The following is an 18,575-nucleotide window of genomic DNA, read 5'->3' as shown; positions in this document are numbered from 1 at the left end:
GCCTGTGTAAGGAGACTTTGAGACATCAGTGTTTTGACCTTATTTTGTCTCCTCAAAGCTACCTTGGATCAATGAATCTAACAAGAGTACAGGCTGTGTGCTGATTTCCTTAACATTTTGTATGCTGTAAGCATCTCATGCTGCCATGCAAATTTTCTCCCTTCTCAATGTGACAATGTACCTCCAGTTACAGGGGAGAAAACTCATACAGTAACATGATGCACCTCAACATATTAAAGGTTAAACAAGAACCTGTACTCTTATTAGATTCATCGGTCTGAGATGGCTTTGAATGAGGAGATGCACAATAAAATCAAAATATAGCAGTCTCAAAGTCCCCTTACAGCAGTGTGTAATGAACACATTATCTAGAGGGAGATGTTCTCTGGTGATGAAAAATAACAGCAATCAAAGATTCACATTCGAATCTACCAGAACATATTTTGTAGTTTCATAAGATTTAGCTAGTTATATGTGACATTGTAATAATCAACCTGCCCCCACCAAAAAAAAAGAAGAAAAAATCATAATGCAATGCTAAGGTTTTAACCCTTCAACAAATAAAATACAAAGTAAGTAACATGTAAATATTTAACAAAGAGAATAGTTATTTCTGAGTTTTGGCACAAGACCAATAATTTCAAGGCAAAACACCGCCATAGTTGTTTGTGTTCTTTTATTTTTCAGAACTTTTTCAACAGAATAACCATACTGACATTGAAGTAGTAACCACATGTTAGCATGTAATATACGTATAAAACTATAATCAGGTGGTTGCATGTCATTGAGGAGTGTCTTCATCTGTCACAATTTGTTTCAAATTCATAAAAACAATCTGATTCAGATAATTAAATCTAAAAATAGCTTTGAATTGATTTGTTGTGATTTTGATGTGATAAGAATCTGATCCGATTACCAATTATCAGTTTTTGCAGTACTAACTGGGGACATTGTTGCAGGCATTATTCTGCTAAAATCCATTTCTTCAAGTTCCAAAAGGTTCACCATTACAAAAAATATTCATATGGCCATCATACTTGCTTTTGATAAAAAAGCAATCTGTTTTTATTACTATCTAGAAGCTCTTTTCTTCTTGCTGTAGCAGCAAGTTATTGCAACTAAGCTTCTGTCATATTTGGGTCATGGAGTGAAAAATCATTAACCGTTGACAGCAATGTCATATTGCAATTTTGTTTAATTGAAGCCATAGTTGCATAATCTTTTATGGTCAGAAGTTTCATTCAATTAAATAGCTAAGCTCTAACACTGAGCTGGTAGACAAAATAGCAAATAAAACACACGAAACACAATGACAATAACATAACAATGACATCACAAACATGCTGACAAGAAGTGGAAAAATATAATTAGTAAATTTATGATAAGCTTACCCATTCGAATGGATTTTTCACTGAATTCAAAATTAAATCCAGTGTATGCATTGTTAGCAGCCTCTGGTTCATACATTTTTGAAAATTTGGATTAACTGTTTAAATAAATGAGGTCAAAATATTAAAATTAGATGTATAACATTACAAACATCATAATTATCAGAGGAAGAGAAAAAGCAAATCAAATTTGAAAAATTATTTCTGGATTTCAGTGTAATAAATATCTTTATAGGATAAACTTTAAAAGACAAAATCTTCACTAACATTTATTGTTCACATTAGAAATTTAATACCTTCATTGGTTTTCACAAAGAAGACCTTAATCTTCACAGACGATATATTCTCACACTCAGAGAACTCACAAATACATCTAATTATGGAGGACTACTGGTTTTAAAGAACTACAGAAATTCTAGATTCATAATGCAGAAATTATCTAAATAGTCTACAGCAGTAATATTTTACTCTTTCAGCTTATACATTAGAAGGCTAATAAAAAGCAGAAAGCAAAACTAAAAAGAATAAAAGACATTCCTCAAAATTGAAAGAAAAATAATTAGCATTAATAATTATTGTGAAAGGCAAAGGAAACAACTATGAAAAAAAAAAAAAAAAAAAAAAAAAAATTCAAATTAAAAATTGAATGAGAATATAGTGTGAAGTAACTTTTGGTAAATAGGATAACTTTAAACTTGCTTCACTTCTATTAGAATTCCTCAATAAAACAGAGTTTTACTTGAAAAGTCTTCACTTAACCCAACACTGCAGCTTAGTCAAAGAGACTAAGCTATTAAGACAGGTTTCAAATGATGACCACAGCAGTTCACCATCACAGGGGCATTTGCAGATGGACCCCCTAACAAACTGAACTTGTGCCAAACACAAACACACAAGCACTCCAATTTGGCTAAACATTTCCTAGGACAAAGCAGTCAGGTAGCAGTACACTGCTGAAACAATATAGGCATTAGCCACTTCTACCAAGCCTTTCAAAGACAGCTTCCTATCAGCCCATCTCTAGATGAGACTGGCCAACCTGCTCGCAACTTCTTCCCACATTTTTTCTCTCCTGAAAACCCAGCCTGAACCAGATGCCAAACACCTTAACTAGATTCTCTGTTGAGTAACAGAAACCATGCACACATATTTGTTTCTACAGATGTTAAGTGGCAAGATATCAATATTAGGAAAAGCTATATCAAACATGCAAATTGGTGAGCAACCAGAAACATTACCAATGTTCTACATGGCAGAAGGCAAAAGACTGTGGCCAGGAACAGCCAATTGTATTGTGGAAACATGGTCTACTGAATGGAATGGAAGACTGGGAACACTCAGCAAACCTTCCAGAATGGAAAATTTGCCAAGAGTGGTAATTGACTAGATATTGTACTCCAATCATTTTCATCAAAACACATGATTCTGATGGAAATCACTGTGCCGTTTGAAAGCAGACTGAAGGAAGCTGACATCTGTGTGACTGAGAAATATGACAGTTTAGACATGAAACTGAGACATTTTCACATCTAAGCCAAATTCTTCACTACAAAGAAGTTTTGGGGCAAATCTGCCAACAATCTTTGAAATGGTCCACAATTTCCAGGAAAAAAGAGCCAGAGCTCTTAAGGCAATAGTAAAAGCAGCTGAAAAGAGTTCCAACTGGATTTAGTCAATGAAGAATGAAAATGATTTTTCTGAATGAATAATCCACCTTATATTCAACTGGTGACTCTGACCAAAGTGATTGTAACATCCAAGGTACCATGACTCTGGAGCACCTTAACTATCCAGGTAGGTATAGTTTACAATGCAAACAGTCCTACAAAATGTAACAGCAGAAGGATACCCAGGAATCATGACCAAGATGCAGCCCAACTCCCTTAGAATGTAAGGAGTCGAGGGCCAGAAGACTTGCATGAGGGTGGAGGTTCTCTGAAGAACCTGCTACTGCTCAGCTCTCTCTAAAGTTTCTCACTCCCACCAATCAATACTGGAAGAATGAAAAGCAAAGTTGACCATTGTAGGATTTGAACTAAGAGTAAAGGATCCAAGAGAAATATCACAAGGTGTGCCAACAATTCAGCCAATCTCCACCCTTACAAGAATGACAATTTTGGAAATAGAGGATGACAACAATGGCACCAGCTTCATTCATCACCACCAGAGTTGCAATGAACAATTATAATAGACCAAAAAAGAATAAGAATACTTGCTTGACAAAATGATTATAGTATGTCCTAATGACTGCTTCACTTTGGATTAGTTACTAGGTTTTGCTTTACTCAAATCACAACCAACAATCCTAACAGACCAAAACAACAAGAATCCCTACCGATTTTAATAACTACAATATGTACTAATGAGAAACAACAACTACTACTTTTTGCTATAATTCCTGTTGTTAATTACTTGGTTTCATTGTACCAACCAGTTACAAACTAACTCTTGATATTTCTTCTAAATGTTCTTTGTTTGCTGAGCAGTGAATATAATGCTAAGTATTCTATAATTGTTATGTCATTAAGATAATTACTAAAAGGAGAATATTGCAAGATAGCAAGAGTTCGTTCACAGCAATGCCTGCCGTTTAAAAAAAAGTGAATGAAACGACTGTTAGTCAAAAACTTCTGTAATGTTAGAATATATCTTTGATTAGTTATACTCTCCTTAAAACTATAAGACTTCCAGAGTGATACAACTTACAAATGTTGACATGCATCCTTTTTGAATGAATAAATGAATTTAAAATGAATACATAGGAAAACGATGAACTCTTACATTAAATGTAACAATTTTTAACCTTTTAAGTCAATTATTACTACTTTCACAAGTCCAGATCCTACAAGCAACCTAAAAACAATATGGTAGTCATAAGAGTAATTAGAACCAGAATGCTTCCTCTGTTTTCGGCAGCAAATTACAGTACAAAACAGTTTCTAACAATTTAATGAAGAACCAAGCATTTTTCTCACAAAAACCAAATTTTAAAGTTTTTTTGTTTTTTTTGCAACACTAACCTAGCTTGGTGCATTTAAATCTATCCAATAGATTTCTATATAGCAATCACTAAGTTTTCTAAATCCAATTTCACATTATCCTGCTTAGCAGTCAATAATCCCCATGCAACCTTTATGATAAATATTCAATTTTTTTCTGAAATTATGTCACTATAATATGCTTACTAACTTAATAAGATCTTGTTACAAAGGAAAAAAAAAACTTTCACAGCATGCTTAATATCTGAAGAAAACTTTAAAAGAACTATTTGGCATAAAAATTTTGGTTTTTTCACTGAATAAAAAAACATGCAAAAATGGATACTAACAATATTTTTGATATATCAAATCAAAGTATTTAAATTTATGGGAATTTTAATTTGACGAAAGATAAATAGTTTAACGAGTTTATGTTATTACTTGGGGAGAAGGGTTGATATAATCGATTAATCTCTTCCCCTCAAAACTTCTGGCTTTGTACCTACATTAGAAATATGTGGTTGATGATTGGCAGAATGCTTTGCAATATTTCTTTGTGGTTGCTGGACTGGCAAAATCAAATGAGCATTGAAGAAAATGCTTTGCAATAATCCAGTTCACTACATTCTAAGTTCAACTCCTACCGAGGTCGACTTTGCCTTTTATAATCCACCCAATGTCAATTAAAAAAAAAAAAAGGTACCAATCTATTTATGGGATCAATGTAATCGACTACCACTGCCCCTCAAAATTCCTGTCCCTGAGTCTAAATTAGAAATAGCAATTATGACAGTGAGTAGGTAGAATCATTAAAGCAATGGAAAAAAAAAAGTCTTGTGGTATTTATTCCAGCTCATTACATTCTAGGTTCAAATCCTGCAGAGACCAACTAAGCCTTTCATCTTTTCAGGGTTGATAAAAAGTACAAATTAATTTACTTAAGTTGATATAAAAAAAACTAACACTGTCCTCTTAAAAACTGTTGGTCCTCTGCCTAAATCAGAAACCATCATCATCATAACACTTAAAATATCACTGGAAAATTTGTTTTGGCAAAATAAACAATAGATGCTTTCAAACAAAAGCATACCACATGATTATAAATATATACTTTTTTAAAATATTTGCTTAGACAGTATTTAGAAAAATCTAAAATGACAAGCATAATTCTCTATTTGACTACAAATACATGGAAACACAAAGAAAAAAAACATGAGCAACAGATTACAATACTACTTTAATTTTAATATGAAAGAATGACAATTCTAAAATAATACAATAAAGAGGGAAAATAAGAGCTATTTAAGAGGGTTATAATCAAGTGTTTAACTTGTTTATGATAGTCCTTAAGTGTTTAACTAAGTGCAGTGGTAAAATGAGGATGAATATCAACATTTGTAAGTTGTACTGCTCTTGAAATCTATAATTTCAAGAATATGACTAACCAAAGACACATTCCAACATTGCAGAAGCTTCTGGCTAACAGTTGTTTCATCCACTTTTTTTAAGTGACAAGCATTGCTGTAAATGAATTCTTGTGATCTCACATTTCATTTTTAGTAATTATCTTAACGACATATAACAATTCTAGAATATCGAGGACTACATTCAATTCACTTCACAGCAAATCAATGTAATCGACTTGCACCACCCCCAAAATTTCAGGCCTTGTGCCTATAGTAAAAAGGATTCATCATCATCGTTTAATGTCTGCTTTCCATGCTGGCATGGGTTGGACGGTTTATTATTATTATTATTATTATTAATATTATTTAAGGTGGTGAGCTGGCAGAACCATTAGCACACTGGATGAAAAGCTTAGCAGTATTTCACCCATCGCTACATTCTGAGTTCAAATTCCACCAATGTCAACTTTGTCTTTCATCCTTTCGGGGTCGATATAATCAACTCATCCCCTTCCCCAAAATGGCTGCCCTTGTAACAAAATTTGAAACCATTATTATTTGACCTGTTGTATGCTATAAAATCAAAAAGACTGAGAACCATTGTTCAAAGCTATGAACCTAGATTTAAAACCTTTCTATGAATACATTTCATAAAGAAGATCTAAATTACATTTAGCTCAAAAGAACCATCTGGAGAGATTCACAAACGAATGAAAATAGATTTTCTTTTTGTGCAGTTAGAGAAAAAAAAAATATCTGAAGAAAACTAGAAGCAAAACTTTAGAAAATATTACAATGACACACAGCAGAATGAAATAAAAAGAACAGTACATATGTTTCCACAAGCGATTCTTTCATCTCCACCTCCTCCAAAACTTTATGGCCTACTGCAAACACTCAGGTCAGGGTCATAAAGCCTTTACACCGCTGTCCTTCACAAAATACCCTACAAAATGGATGTGCTTTCCAAGTATGTGGCTGAAAACGAGTCAAAATTACTTCCGACCCAATTGCATGCCTACAAAACTATTGTTAACAGTGTATGGTGCTGCGAGGGAGGTATCTTCTTCGTGGGTGCTTCTGGAGGGACAGGAAAAACATTTGTTACAAAGCTCCTCCTTGTATAAGTTAGGCAGCACCAGAATATCGCGGTAGCTGTGACTTCCTTTGGGATTGCAGCTACTTTGTTGCCAGGTGGCAAGACAGCACACTTGACTTTTTAAGCTACCTCTCAATTTAGCAGCAGCCAAGACGCCTTCATGCAACAGAGGCAGGTCCTTAGGTTTTATTTCATCAAATGAATGAATGCACCATGGCTCACAAGGGAGCTCTAGAAGCATTAGATACATCCTTTAAAGACATCAAGACTGTCTGACTCCAATGGGAGGTGTAATGTTTCTGTTGTCAGGCGATTTCAGGCAGACCCTTCCTGTCATTCCCAAAGGCACCAGAACAGATGAGGTCCAAGCGTGCCTGAAGTCCTCTCCCCTGTGGCGTCAGGTTATGATCCTGACTCTTACCACTAACACAAGATCTCAACTACATGGCAACCAAATGTCCGCAAAGTTTGCACAGGACATTTTGACACTTGGCGATGGCAAGGTATTTCTTGATGCTGCAGGAGAAATGGAAGTATGGCCATTTTCTACTATTGATCATTCTGTAGATGACCTCAAAGACAAAGTGTTTCCCAACTTGACAGAAAATTACCAAAACCACAATTGGCTGTGTAACAGAGCAATACTGGCTCCAAAAAAACGGCACTGTTAATAAACTTAAACAGCTCATGCATTCTCTTCCTGGCAGTCTTCACATTTACAAGTCTCTTGATACAATTCCAGATCAAAATAAAGTGAACTATCCTCCAGAATTTCTCAATTTCTTGGAGCCTCCCAGACTACCTCCCCACATATTATGACAAAATTGGAACTCCTGTAATGTTGCTCTGAAATCTGGAACTGCCATGACTTTGCAATGGGACACGACTCATGATAAAGAAAATGATGTCACATGTTATTGAGGCTATCATTCTTTCTGGATGTGGAAAAGTGATGACGTTTTCATTCCAAGAATTCCTCTTACCCCATCAGGAGCAGAAATTCCATTTTCATTCAGAAGACTGCAATTCCCCCTTTGTCTCAGTTTTGCGACGTCAATTAATAAATCCCAGGGTCAGGCCCAGTCTGTGGCCGGCCTTTTCTTAGAAGAGTCCTGTTTTTCGAACGGAAAATTGGATGTTGGCTGCTCAAGAGTTGGAGGCAAAACAAACCTCTCTGTTATACGCTTGAGAAGGAAAAAACGAGGAACATTGTTTACAACGAGGTGTTATAATCACAACAGCAACAAGGTAGGTACGTGATCACCTTTTCTTTACCAAACCTGATGTACTTTTATGTATGTATTTATATATATATATATATATATATATATATATATATATTAAGAAATTTATAATAATTATTGTGGCATTTACCGTTAAATTACCAGTTCATACATGAGCTTCTATTTCATTAATTGATTAAAACAATATAACATTTTATAGAGATAAGCTTTCTATAAAAAAATATAGGACAATGATGACAACATCACATTTTCTATATGAGTGTGTATGTGTGTGAGTGTATGAATGTGTATGTCAGTGTGTGTGTGTTTCTGCATTCAACGACAATGTCAAATTTTGTGTATGAGTGTATGTGTGAGAGTTTTTCAGTGTGTAAATATGTTACATAAACATATCTCTATACTCAACTATAGTACAAGACATTTTATATGAGTGTGTGTGTGTGTGTGTGTGTGTGTGTGTGTTAGCACGTTCAATACCTACGAGATAGTAAAGGACATTTAATACCACAGTGACGTCACATTTTGTACATGAGTGCATGTCTGTGTGACTGTTTCCGTGTTAGGTATATTATTACATACACACACATCTACAGATACATACGTGATGACTGACATGTGTGAATATATGTCTATGTGTCTCAGGTGATACATAAAGGAGCCCTACCCAATGACTAGTATAGCAGCACCACATAGTCAGCTGCTACAAAGGTAAAGGTGATGCATTAGATAGAAATAATTACAGAGGTATGAAGCTGTTGGATCAGGAAATGAAAGTCACAAGATGTACCCGGTGTAAGCTATGGACACACAAGAAGTGCAGCAATATCAAAGGAAGGCTAACTGGGAAGATAGTTTTTGTATGTGCAAGATGCTCAGGAGCAATAAACATTGAAAATGTGCAGAGAACAACTTCCGTCACATTTCAGAGAGAAAAACTACAAGTGGTTGATAGCTTCCGTTACCTAAGTGACCAAGTAAGTAGCTGGGGTGGTTGCTCTGAGAGTGTAGCTGCTAGAATAATAGGGTGGGCAAAGGAACTCTGGCTCAGAGTAAAAGGCAGACTGTATGACGCATGTATGTGAACAGTCATGCTACATAGCAGTGAAACATGGGCCGTAACTGCTGAAGACATGCATAAGCTTACAAGGAATGAAGCTAGTATGCTCCACTGGATGTATAATGTCAGTGTGCATGCACAACAGAGTGTAAGTGCCCTGAGAGAAAAGTTGGACATAAGAAGCATCAGATGTGTGCAAGAGAGACAACTGCGCTGGTATGGTCATGTGTTGTGTATGGATGAGGACAGTTGTGTGAGAAAGTGTAACACCCTAGCAGTAGAGGGAACCTGTGGAAGAGGTAGACCCAGGAAAACCTGGGATGAGGTGTTGAAGCACGACCTTCAAATGTTGGGCTTCACCAAGGTGATGACAAGTGATTGAGACCTTTGGAGATATGCTGTGTTTGAGAAGACCCAGCAAGCAAGTGAGACCATAACCGTGGCCTATGTCAGTGCAGCATAACCAGCCCATTCAAGAGTACCCTTCAATCATTGGGCAATACACTGCGCTTGCAAGGTTCTGTTGAGGCAAGTGATGTCACCATCATGGCTGATGACAGCTCCGCCTGATTGGCACATAAAAAGCACCATTTGAGCGTGGTTGATGCCAGTGCTGCCTGGCTGGTCTCGTGCCAGTGCCGCCTGACTGGCTCCTGTGCTGGTGGCACATAAAAAGCACCATTCGAGCGTGGCCAATGCCAGTACCACTTGACTGGCCCTCATGCCGGTGGCACATAAAAAGCACCCACTACACTCTCAGAGTGGTTGGCGTTAGGAAGGGCATCCAACTGTAGAAACATTGCCAGATCAGATTGGAGCCTGGTGCAGCCTTCTGGCTCGCCAGCCCTCAGTCAAATCGTCCAACCCATGCCAGTATGGAAAGCAGATGTTAAACGACAATGATGATGATGGGCCCAAAAAATTTTCAACTTCTTGCCTAATGCAGGCCCAGAGCAATTTCTGTATTACATGTCAAAAGTGAAACAATAACGTCTCTATTGTGAAATAATATTGTTTCACCTTTATTCCTCCAGTTTTAATTTCTAATGTGATAAGACTATAATAGTCTATCACTTTTATTCGTTCACTTTCGATTTTAATGTAATAACACTAGGATCATCTTATTTTACACATTTACCATTCGATTACCAGGTAATAATTATCGTAACAGTTACAATGTTGCAAGCTATTTACAGTAACATATTAACCCTTCAATTAACATTTAATACATGTACTTAATCTTTAATGGTTCGGCAAAAGACACCGATACAATAAGTACTAGACTTACAAAGAATAAATCCTGATGTTGATTTGTTTGATTAAAGGCGGTGCTCCAGCATGTCAGCAGTCACATGACTGAAACAAGTAAAAGAGTTTTTAAAAAAACGTGCTATCCTAATCCTGAGCAACGTCAGGTGTCTCAGCTAGTAGAAGATAAATGAATAGAAAAAATAAGGCAGAAACTAAACCAGCTGTTACATTATTTTTTATAGCAGTTTATGAAGTATCTAAAACTAGTGACTAGCAGAACTTAAAATAGAAAGAAATCTGAAGTGGTATAGTTCTAAGGGTAACTTGGAAAAATTAATAGAAAAGGGTGATGGGTCAGAATATTTGGAAGAAAATTATTTAAGCAGGATCCAAGTCATAACCAGCATAGGAGGAGAATGAAGTATTATTTGAAAATGATGTAATCTGCTGACATTAGAATCTATATTTGCAATATTCAAACAGAAGCAAACATAAAAATTGAACAGTTCATCATTTTGGCAAAATAAAACCAACTAAAAAGTAATTTTAATAATTTCTAAATCTAAGGCAGTGAGCTGGCAGAATCATTAATGTGATGGGCCAATTGCTTACCAGCATTTCATTCATCTTGAACATTCTGAGTTGAACTTTGCCTTTCATCCTTTCAGGGTTGATAAAATAAGTAGAGGTTGAGCATTGGATTGATGTAATCAATTTACTTCCTCACCCAGAAATTACTGGCCTTGTGCCAAAATTTGAAACCAATAATAAGTAAATCTAATTCCAAACTAATTAGTCAAAAAAATTTTAATTACTACATAACATTACAAATTGCCTTGAAGTAAAAAAAATGAACTATTCTGAAGATGGGAAAGCTGTATCATTCATTTAAAAGGAAAATAACCAAATAAATGAGATTTTTCATTTATATATATATGCAGAATTAGCTTAAGATCAATTTTAATCTATTAAGTTTAATCTATTCTAAACAGAAACCACACGGAAGATATTTGAAAAGCAAATATTCTAAATCTTTTCAAATGATTTACAAAGAAACTGTTGACCAACTAATTAAAACTGTTCAATGTGAACTACTGCGAAACTGAATACACTATAAAAAGCAATGTTATTGCCACAAGACTTTCTTAGGTGAATTGCCTACCTATGGCACCTTGTGGGTTAACTGCAGCATGCCTCAGGAATTAATTACACAACCCACACTCTTCCTTACACTAACAACCTGTCCATCAATACACTCACTCCAACAGACAACTTTCACTCTCATTTTAACTCTGAGGCCCACAATTGAGTATTGCCTTGGTGTAGTGCTGTCGGTGAAGCTGCTACTGCACAGATATCCTAGACCATATATAAGAAAGGGCTAGCCACTCGTATGTTCCAGCCTCTGGTCTACAAGAGCACTATTTCATCTGACCTTTCAAACATTACTATAACGGCCTCGGATTCTTGGAGCTGGTTGGGCTGATGCCACTTGTCACTCTTGTTATGTCAAACCCCCTCCCCTAGGCCACCATGCTAATCACTATGCTCAGCCCTTCCTTCCCATAAGTCAGTCCCCTAGAATTCCATCCTCCTGCTTATGCCTTTTCCACAGTGCTAACTTACAAATGGTTCAAGGGGAACATTAACCTTTAGCATACATTTTCTCTATGTTCAAACCAGCATCTGGTTTCTCACACCCACCCTACTATGGCATTCTAAAAATAAACAACCACCTCACTGAAATATCAAATGCATGATTAATTCAACACAATGTGAATGAATAAGCATTACATTTGGCAGTAATCTGAATGATAAAGGGATATACACATATATATATATATATTCTACACAGAAACTGAAAAAAAAAAAAAAATCCAGTGATTCTGATTTAAGTAGTTGACACATTTATGCTAAATGCTATCTATTGAGAATGTAACACGTGTCTCAGCATTGTACTGTCTCTCTATTGATAAACTGACATTAGTTATCTGTATAATTTATCTTGTTATAACAAAATGATTTTAATACAAAAACATTTTATGCTTTGTAATGGATGTCAAATCAGAATCTTGTTTAATTCAACAAATTAATTTTATTAACTTTTTCTTCTCAGCTATAAAGTCACTTTATGTATAAATTTTTATTTATTTTTATTTTTTTTAAAGAATCAAAATTATGCTAATCATAACTTATTATGATAAGGAATCACACACACAAGGTGGAAAAGTGTTTTGAAATATACATGGTTAAAATTTTTGAGAAGTAATCCAACTGAAACTCGAGGTTTAATGCAGACTACAAAAGACACTAAAGTATTCCATATAAAGAGATTATAGTCACATTGTTAGGAAGAGGATTAAAGGGTATTTAAGTACAGGATATTAAAAAAAAGAAAAAGTGTGCATACATATTGATGATGATATATATATATATATATACACGCACACATACACACATCATGTGGTCAAAACCAGAACAGAATCTGTATGGGCAATTAGTTTTAGTTTACACCAAGCCTAAAACAATGATAATGGACTCATTTTAAGCTAATATCTATTGTTGGAAACAAACTTTTCATTCTTAATTTGATCAGAAATTTCTGTCTTTTAGTTCTAGTTCCAGAGACAATTTACTTGTATTGAAAAGTAGCAAGCCGGCAGAATTGTTAGAAATGCTTCGCGGTATTTTGTCTGTCTTTACATTCTGAGTTCAAATTCCGCTGAGGTCGACTTTGTCTTTCAACCTTTTGGAGTCGATAAATTAAGTACCAGTTGCATAATGGGGTCAATCTAATTTCAGACCTTGTATTGAATTACATTCCATGTCATTATACTAAGATTACTGCAGATAAGTGGAAGTACTTTTTAAAAAACTCACTCAACTCTTGTAAACAAAGTGGCGTCAGATTGATAGACAAAAAGAAATAGCTACTTCAGAGCTTCTTTATTACAAATATTAAATTTCTTTATAAGCAACAAATTAAACATTTTCACATTCGTAAGTTCAATCTAGATATTTCTATCATTTTCCCTTCAAAATCTTTTAAATAATCTATTTAATGGAAATTTTATTTAAGAAAAAAAAATTAGAATTAGGAATGGCTGTGTCGTAAGAAGTTTGCTTCATAGCCATATAGTTCTGGGTTCAGTCCCACAGCAAGGACCTTGGGTAAGTGTTTTCTACAATAGTCACAAACCGACCAAAGCTTTACGAGTAGATTTGGTAGACAGAAACTGAAAAAAGCCTTGTTGTATGTGTGTGTGTGTGTGTGTGCACACAACATCACCACTTGATAATCGTTGTTAGTATGTTTATGCTCCCATAACTTAACAGTTCAGCAAAAGAGACCAATAAAATAAGTACCAGCCTTAAAAAAAAAAAAAAAATTCAAGTCTTGGAGTCAATTCATTCAACTAAAATTCTTCGAGGAGTTCTCTAGAATGGCCATAGTCAAAGGACTGAAACAAGTAAAAGATATAAAAATATGCCAACTCGTTATGGCTTCCTCGTGGAAATTTATTTGCTGTCAACAAAAAAGATCAATAACTTATTGATCCCCATTCTTGAAATTGACAGAATTTTCACACACACACAAAGAAAAAGAAAATAAAAACGTAGCAAAACTAAGCAAACAAGAAAAGTCACATATTAATAAAAAAAAAAAAATTTTTTAATTCAATTTCCACCACCACCAAGTATAGAAAATAATACACCGACATACTTGAACTATGTACTTTCAGAAAATATCTATTCTAAATAAATATTTATACTTAAGTTTGCCAAACATAATAGAAAGGAAAATAAGAATAAATCAGTTAAAAGCATTGGTTGGGTAGGAAGCCTGTTGTAAACTGAAATCCACCCCTCATCTGTCTGTCCTACTCTTTCTCTCTTTTTTTTTTGACATATTAAACAGATCTATAATCTCAGACACTGTATGTTGTTGTTGTTGTTGTAGTTATAGTTTAAGATAGGATTGGCTGCTGTAATCCACACACCAATGCATTACTACAACCATATGCCTGCTACAGATGTGCTGTTTCTTCTCCATGACCTTTCTACTGATTCTAACAACGGCCTGTTCTACTCAAGAATAGTTTTCTAACTAGATAAACACTCCTGCAACTGCAACTTTCTGGAATGCTCAACCAATCCAAGACTTTTATTTGGGGAGGGGAAGGTTACTTTTTGGGGACTTTGGAAATGCTGGCCTACGGTCTACCTAATAGATGGGTACTGATTCCACCACTTTTGACTAACACAAGCACTTATACTGGCTGCAGTCATTGAAGGACTTTTAGTCAGTCATATTGACTCCAGTACTTATTTTAGTGAACTCTGTTTGGCACACTGCTAAGTTAAGGAACAGAAACACAGATGCTGCTTTTTTCAAGTGATGCTAACACAAAGACAGGTACAGATAAACATATAAACACATTTATGAGAGGCTTCTATAGTTTGTGGCTACTAATTTCACTCACAAGGTGTTGGTTTGCCTAAGGTTATAAAGGACACTTGCCCAAGATTTCTGCACTGACATTGAACTTGATGTCTGAAAAGCTAACTTCTTAACCACTCAGATAATATAACATAAAATAAACAGCAAAACTGATGAAATAAATCTAAAGAATTGAACCATTTAATTACTTTTCCTTTTATAGACAATAGCTCAATCATATTTTAACCCGTTAGCATTCAGATTACTCTGTCAAATGTAATGCTTAGCTATTCACATTGTTTTGAATTAATCATGTATTATATCATAGCTTCGAAATCTCAACGATGTAGGGTAGGTGTGAGAGGGTGGATCTGATCAGTTTGAATACAAAACAAGTAGAATATTTGGACTGGATGTAGCCTCTTTAACCCTTTAGCATTTAAAGCAGCCATATCCAGCCCCCAAAATTTTATTGGTTTTATGTTCAAACCAGCCAGATCCAGTTTCTCAAACCCACCCAACAATGTCATTCTACAGATATACTATCGCATCACTGAAATCTTGAAGCCACAAGATAATACATGGTTATTTTGATAGAGAAATCTGAAGGCTGAGGGGGTTAATGAGATGCTAGACAAAGAATCAAGAGAAGCAAATAAGTTACAAATATGTGTGTGTGTGTGTGTGTGTGTGTGTATATACATCCCCACATACAAATATAATGAATACTAAAAAGAACTAAAATAAAACTGTCTCCTGTATACCTCAGCTCATTATTGTTTTTGGCAAAGTTATCATCTGCTCTGGCCTACTGATGCTGGACTATATACTTTTGTTTCTTCATTGCACCAGCTTATTCATAATTAACTGTATATCACCTGTAAGTGCATTTTCCCCACTAGAATGCTTTCTCATAAAAAAAAAAAAAAAAAAAGAACCCTGTTCTTATCTCTTATAGTCATCCTCCAATCACTTACCTATATGAATCCAGATTGAATGTGACACTAACTACAGGTACAACTCCTTTCTGCCAGCTGAAGTGATTGAAGCAACATGAAATAAAGTTCCTTGCTTAAGGACACAACGTGCTGCTGGGAACTGCCTTTCCTCCTTTCAGGGCTGATAAATTAAGCCCGTTTGCATACTGGGGTCGATCTAATTGATTGCCCCGCCCTCCCCAAAAATTTCAGGCCTTGTGCCTAGAGTAGAAAAGAATATACCATACTTTCGCTAATTGTTTAAAGTACCAATGTAGTCACAAGAAGACAGAGATATTGTTTGTCCTCTACCCCCACTCCACCCCAACCCACCTTTGACCCAATGGAACATTGAGGATGTGAGAGCTGAAAGGAGAGAGAGCTGCACCAACACTCACCTGGTTACTATTTTCAGCTGAGCAGACAGGAATAATGTGAAATCAAGGACGCGACACATCACCAGGTCCAAGAATTGAACCTGCAATGCCATGATCGTAAGCAGAACACTAACCACTAGGCTATGCATCTTCACCGAATCGCATATTTAGAGAGGCAGTGGTTGATGACATGTGGTACAGTGTTGCAACCTGGGCATGTTGCTTTCCTTCCTTCACACTATCTTGTCTGTTTCTGCCATGCTTGTACATTTTAGTGGTGGCCACATTAGAGAGGAAAAAAAAAACGTGAAGTCAAGCCAACAAGGAAATTTATGCAGTTGCTGACTCACTACTTAACTATATAAAAACAAGTGAACATATCGGATAACTCAGACCAATGTCTAATAGGCCAGAAAAGAGTGGTGGTCTAAGTTTAAATGTAAGTCAGACAAAGATTTATCAAGGAAAACCATAGCAATTGAACAAAATTGGAATTGGTTAACTTAGCACAGAGTCTAAGTTAAAGTGAACCATCAATACCATCTTTGCTTTACATTCACAGAGAGAGAAAGAGAGAGAGAGAGAGAGAAAAAGAGAGAAAGAGACTGAGCAAATCAACTCAGATTAATGCCCACCCAGAAACCATTGTATGGATTTATTGATTTAGGCATTAATTTTAAATCCACAGATACTACACTTTTCTACTGGTGTATACAGAGAGAGAGAGAGAGAGAGAGAGAGAGAGACAGTAAACATTAGACCTGATATGTACTTTGTTTACTCTTGTACAATGTAAATATCAATTAAAGTACATACAATAGACCTATAATAAAGTAATGTAGGTATAATTGTCTTCTTGCTGTAAAACGTCTGCAGGTATCTCAGTAGCAGTGAGAGACCAACCATTTGTTGACATGGAGAAGGCCTTTAACTGGACACTACAAAATGTTGCTGGTTGGTCACTAAGAAAATTAAATGTACAAGAAGTGAATAGTTTATGAGGGTCATGCAAGCCCATGCACAGAGGCGTGGTGTCTGCAAAGTGATAGTTAGCAATGAATGTAGCATGCAGGAAGGTGTCCAAGGTTTGTGTCTTGATGTGGAGTTTCTCTTTTAGTCTGGAGAAAGAGACTGGAGGAGCAACGACCATCGTCATCACAATCAAAGACTAGCAAGGAAAGATTAGTGGGCAGTTACAATGTGGGTGACAAAGAGAGACAGTGAGTTGAGCATGCTAAACGGATATTGCATAAGAGCAACCAGCTCCGAGAAGCAGGTAGAGAAGGCAGAGAATATACAGCAGGTGTGAAGGTATCTGGCTTAGTGGTTCGGGTAATCAGCTTGCTATTATAAGGTCATGAGTTTGATTCCCAGCAGCACATTGTGTCCTTAAGCAAGGCACTTTATTTCATGTTGCTCCAGTCATCTCAGCTGGCAGAAAGGAGTTGTACCTGTAATTCTAAAGGCCAGCCTTCTCACATTTTGTGTCATGCTGAACCTCCTAGAAAATTATGTTAGAAGATAGAGTTGGAAAAGAGTTGAAGAAATTTAGTAGTAAAAAAGGGTTCTTTATATGTAAGACTATGAAACAAGCGTTACTACTGCATATTACTCAGAAATTGGCACTAATTGTAGAGAGCTTGTATGAAGATTAGATAGAAATCAGCAGTAAGAGAGTAGCTAAAGTGTGCAGGAGAGATAACAATTTGAATGGACAATGCTGGTTATATAGACTAATTAGAATGGTCCTGAGGACCTAGTATGCTTGAAACGGTTTCCCAGAAATGTAAAGGAAACATCTCAAATAACCACAAGGATTCGGTGAACAGAGCCAACTCACACAACAAACTAAAGTGTAATGAGAGTATATTGACAAAGGGTGGTATCATAAAATAGAATCAAATCAAGTTACAATGTGAGTCATATTAAATAAATGCATTGCAAAATACACATGCGATCAATAGCCTTGTGACTTCAATAAAAACAAGAAAATAGACAGTGGAAAGCTGGTGACATGACTTGGACAAGATCCAAAACTAAGACCTTCATCAAACTAATGCTGAAAGAACTGTCAAAGCAGACATGAAAGTTATTGATTAGTTTGACTTGTTTTGACAACAAAAATATAACAAACAAAACAGGCAGAAAACAAAACAATTGCCTCATTACATTTGATTGCAGATTTATCTGTAACCACAGCAATGACCTCTTGAAACAAAACTGTAATTTTCTTTAATGGTTTTGCACGGATATGTTAGGACGAGTGTCCTTCATCTTCATTGTTGATAAAGTCATAATGTCTCAACCGTTGAAGCTTCTGGCCTACTCAAAGCACCTGTTTGGTAACACTCATGCCA

General features: G+C 35.7%; 1 protein-coding gene across 1 annotated transcript in view; it reads right to left on the bottom strand.

The window, feature by feature from the left end:
- Positions 1–18,575, bottom strand: part of LOC106883014 (protein lifeguard 1) — a 38,356-nt gene that overhangs the window by 13,986 nt on the left and 5,795 nt on the right. The window contains exon 2 of the mRNA XM_014933877.3: positions 1,392–1,486. Coding sequence (XP_014789363.1) covers positions 1,392–1,467 — 76 coding nt within the window. The 5' untranslated portion in view covers positions 1,468–1,486. The remainder of the gene's footprint in view (positions 1–1,391; positions 1,487–18,575) is intronic.

Source organism: Octopus bimaculoides, chromosome 6 (assembly GCF_046866305.1).
Source record: "Octopus bimaculoides isolate indiv1 chromosome 6, ASM4686630v1, whole genome shotgun sequence".
Taxonomy (NCBI): Eukaryota; Metazoa; Mollusca; class Cephalopoda; order Octopoda; family Octopodidae; genus Octopus; species Octopus bimaculoides.
The sequence above is the reverse complement of the archived record's forward strand: the minus strand, read 5'-3'. Positions and strand labels throughout refer to the sequence as shown.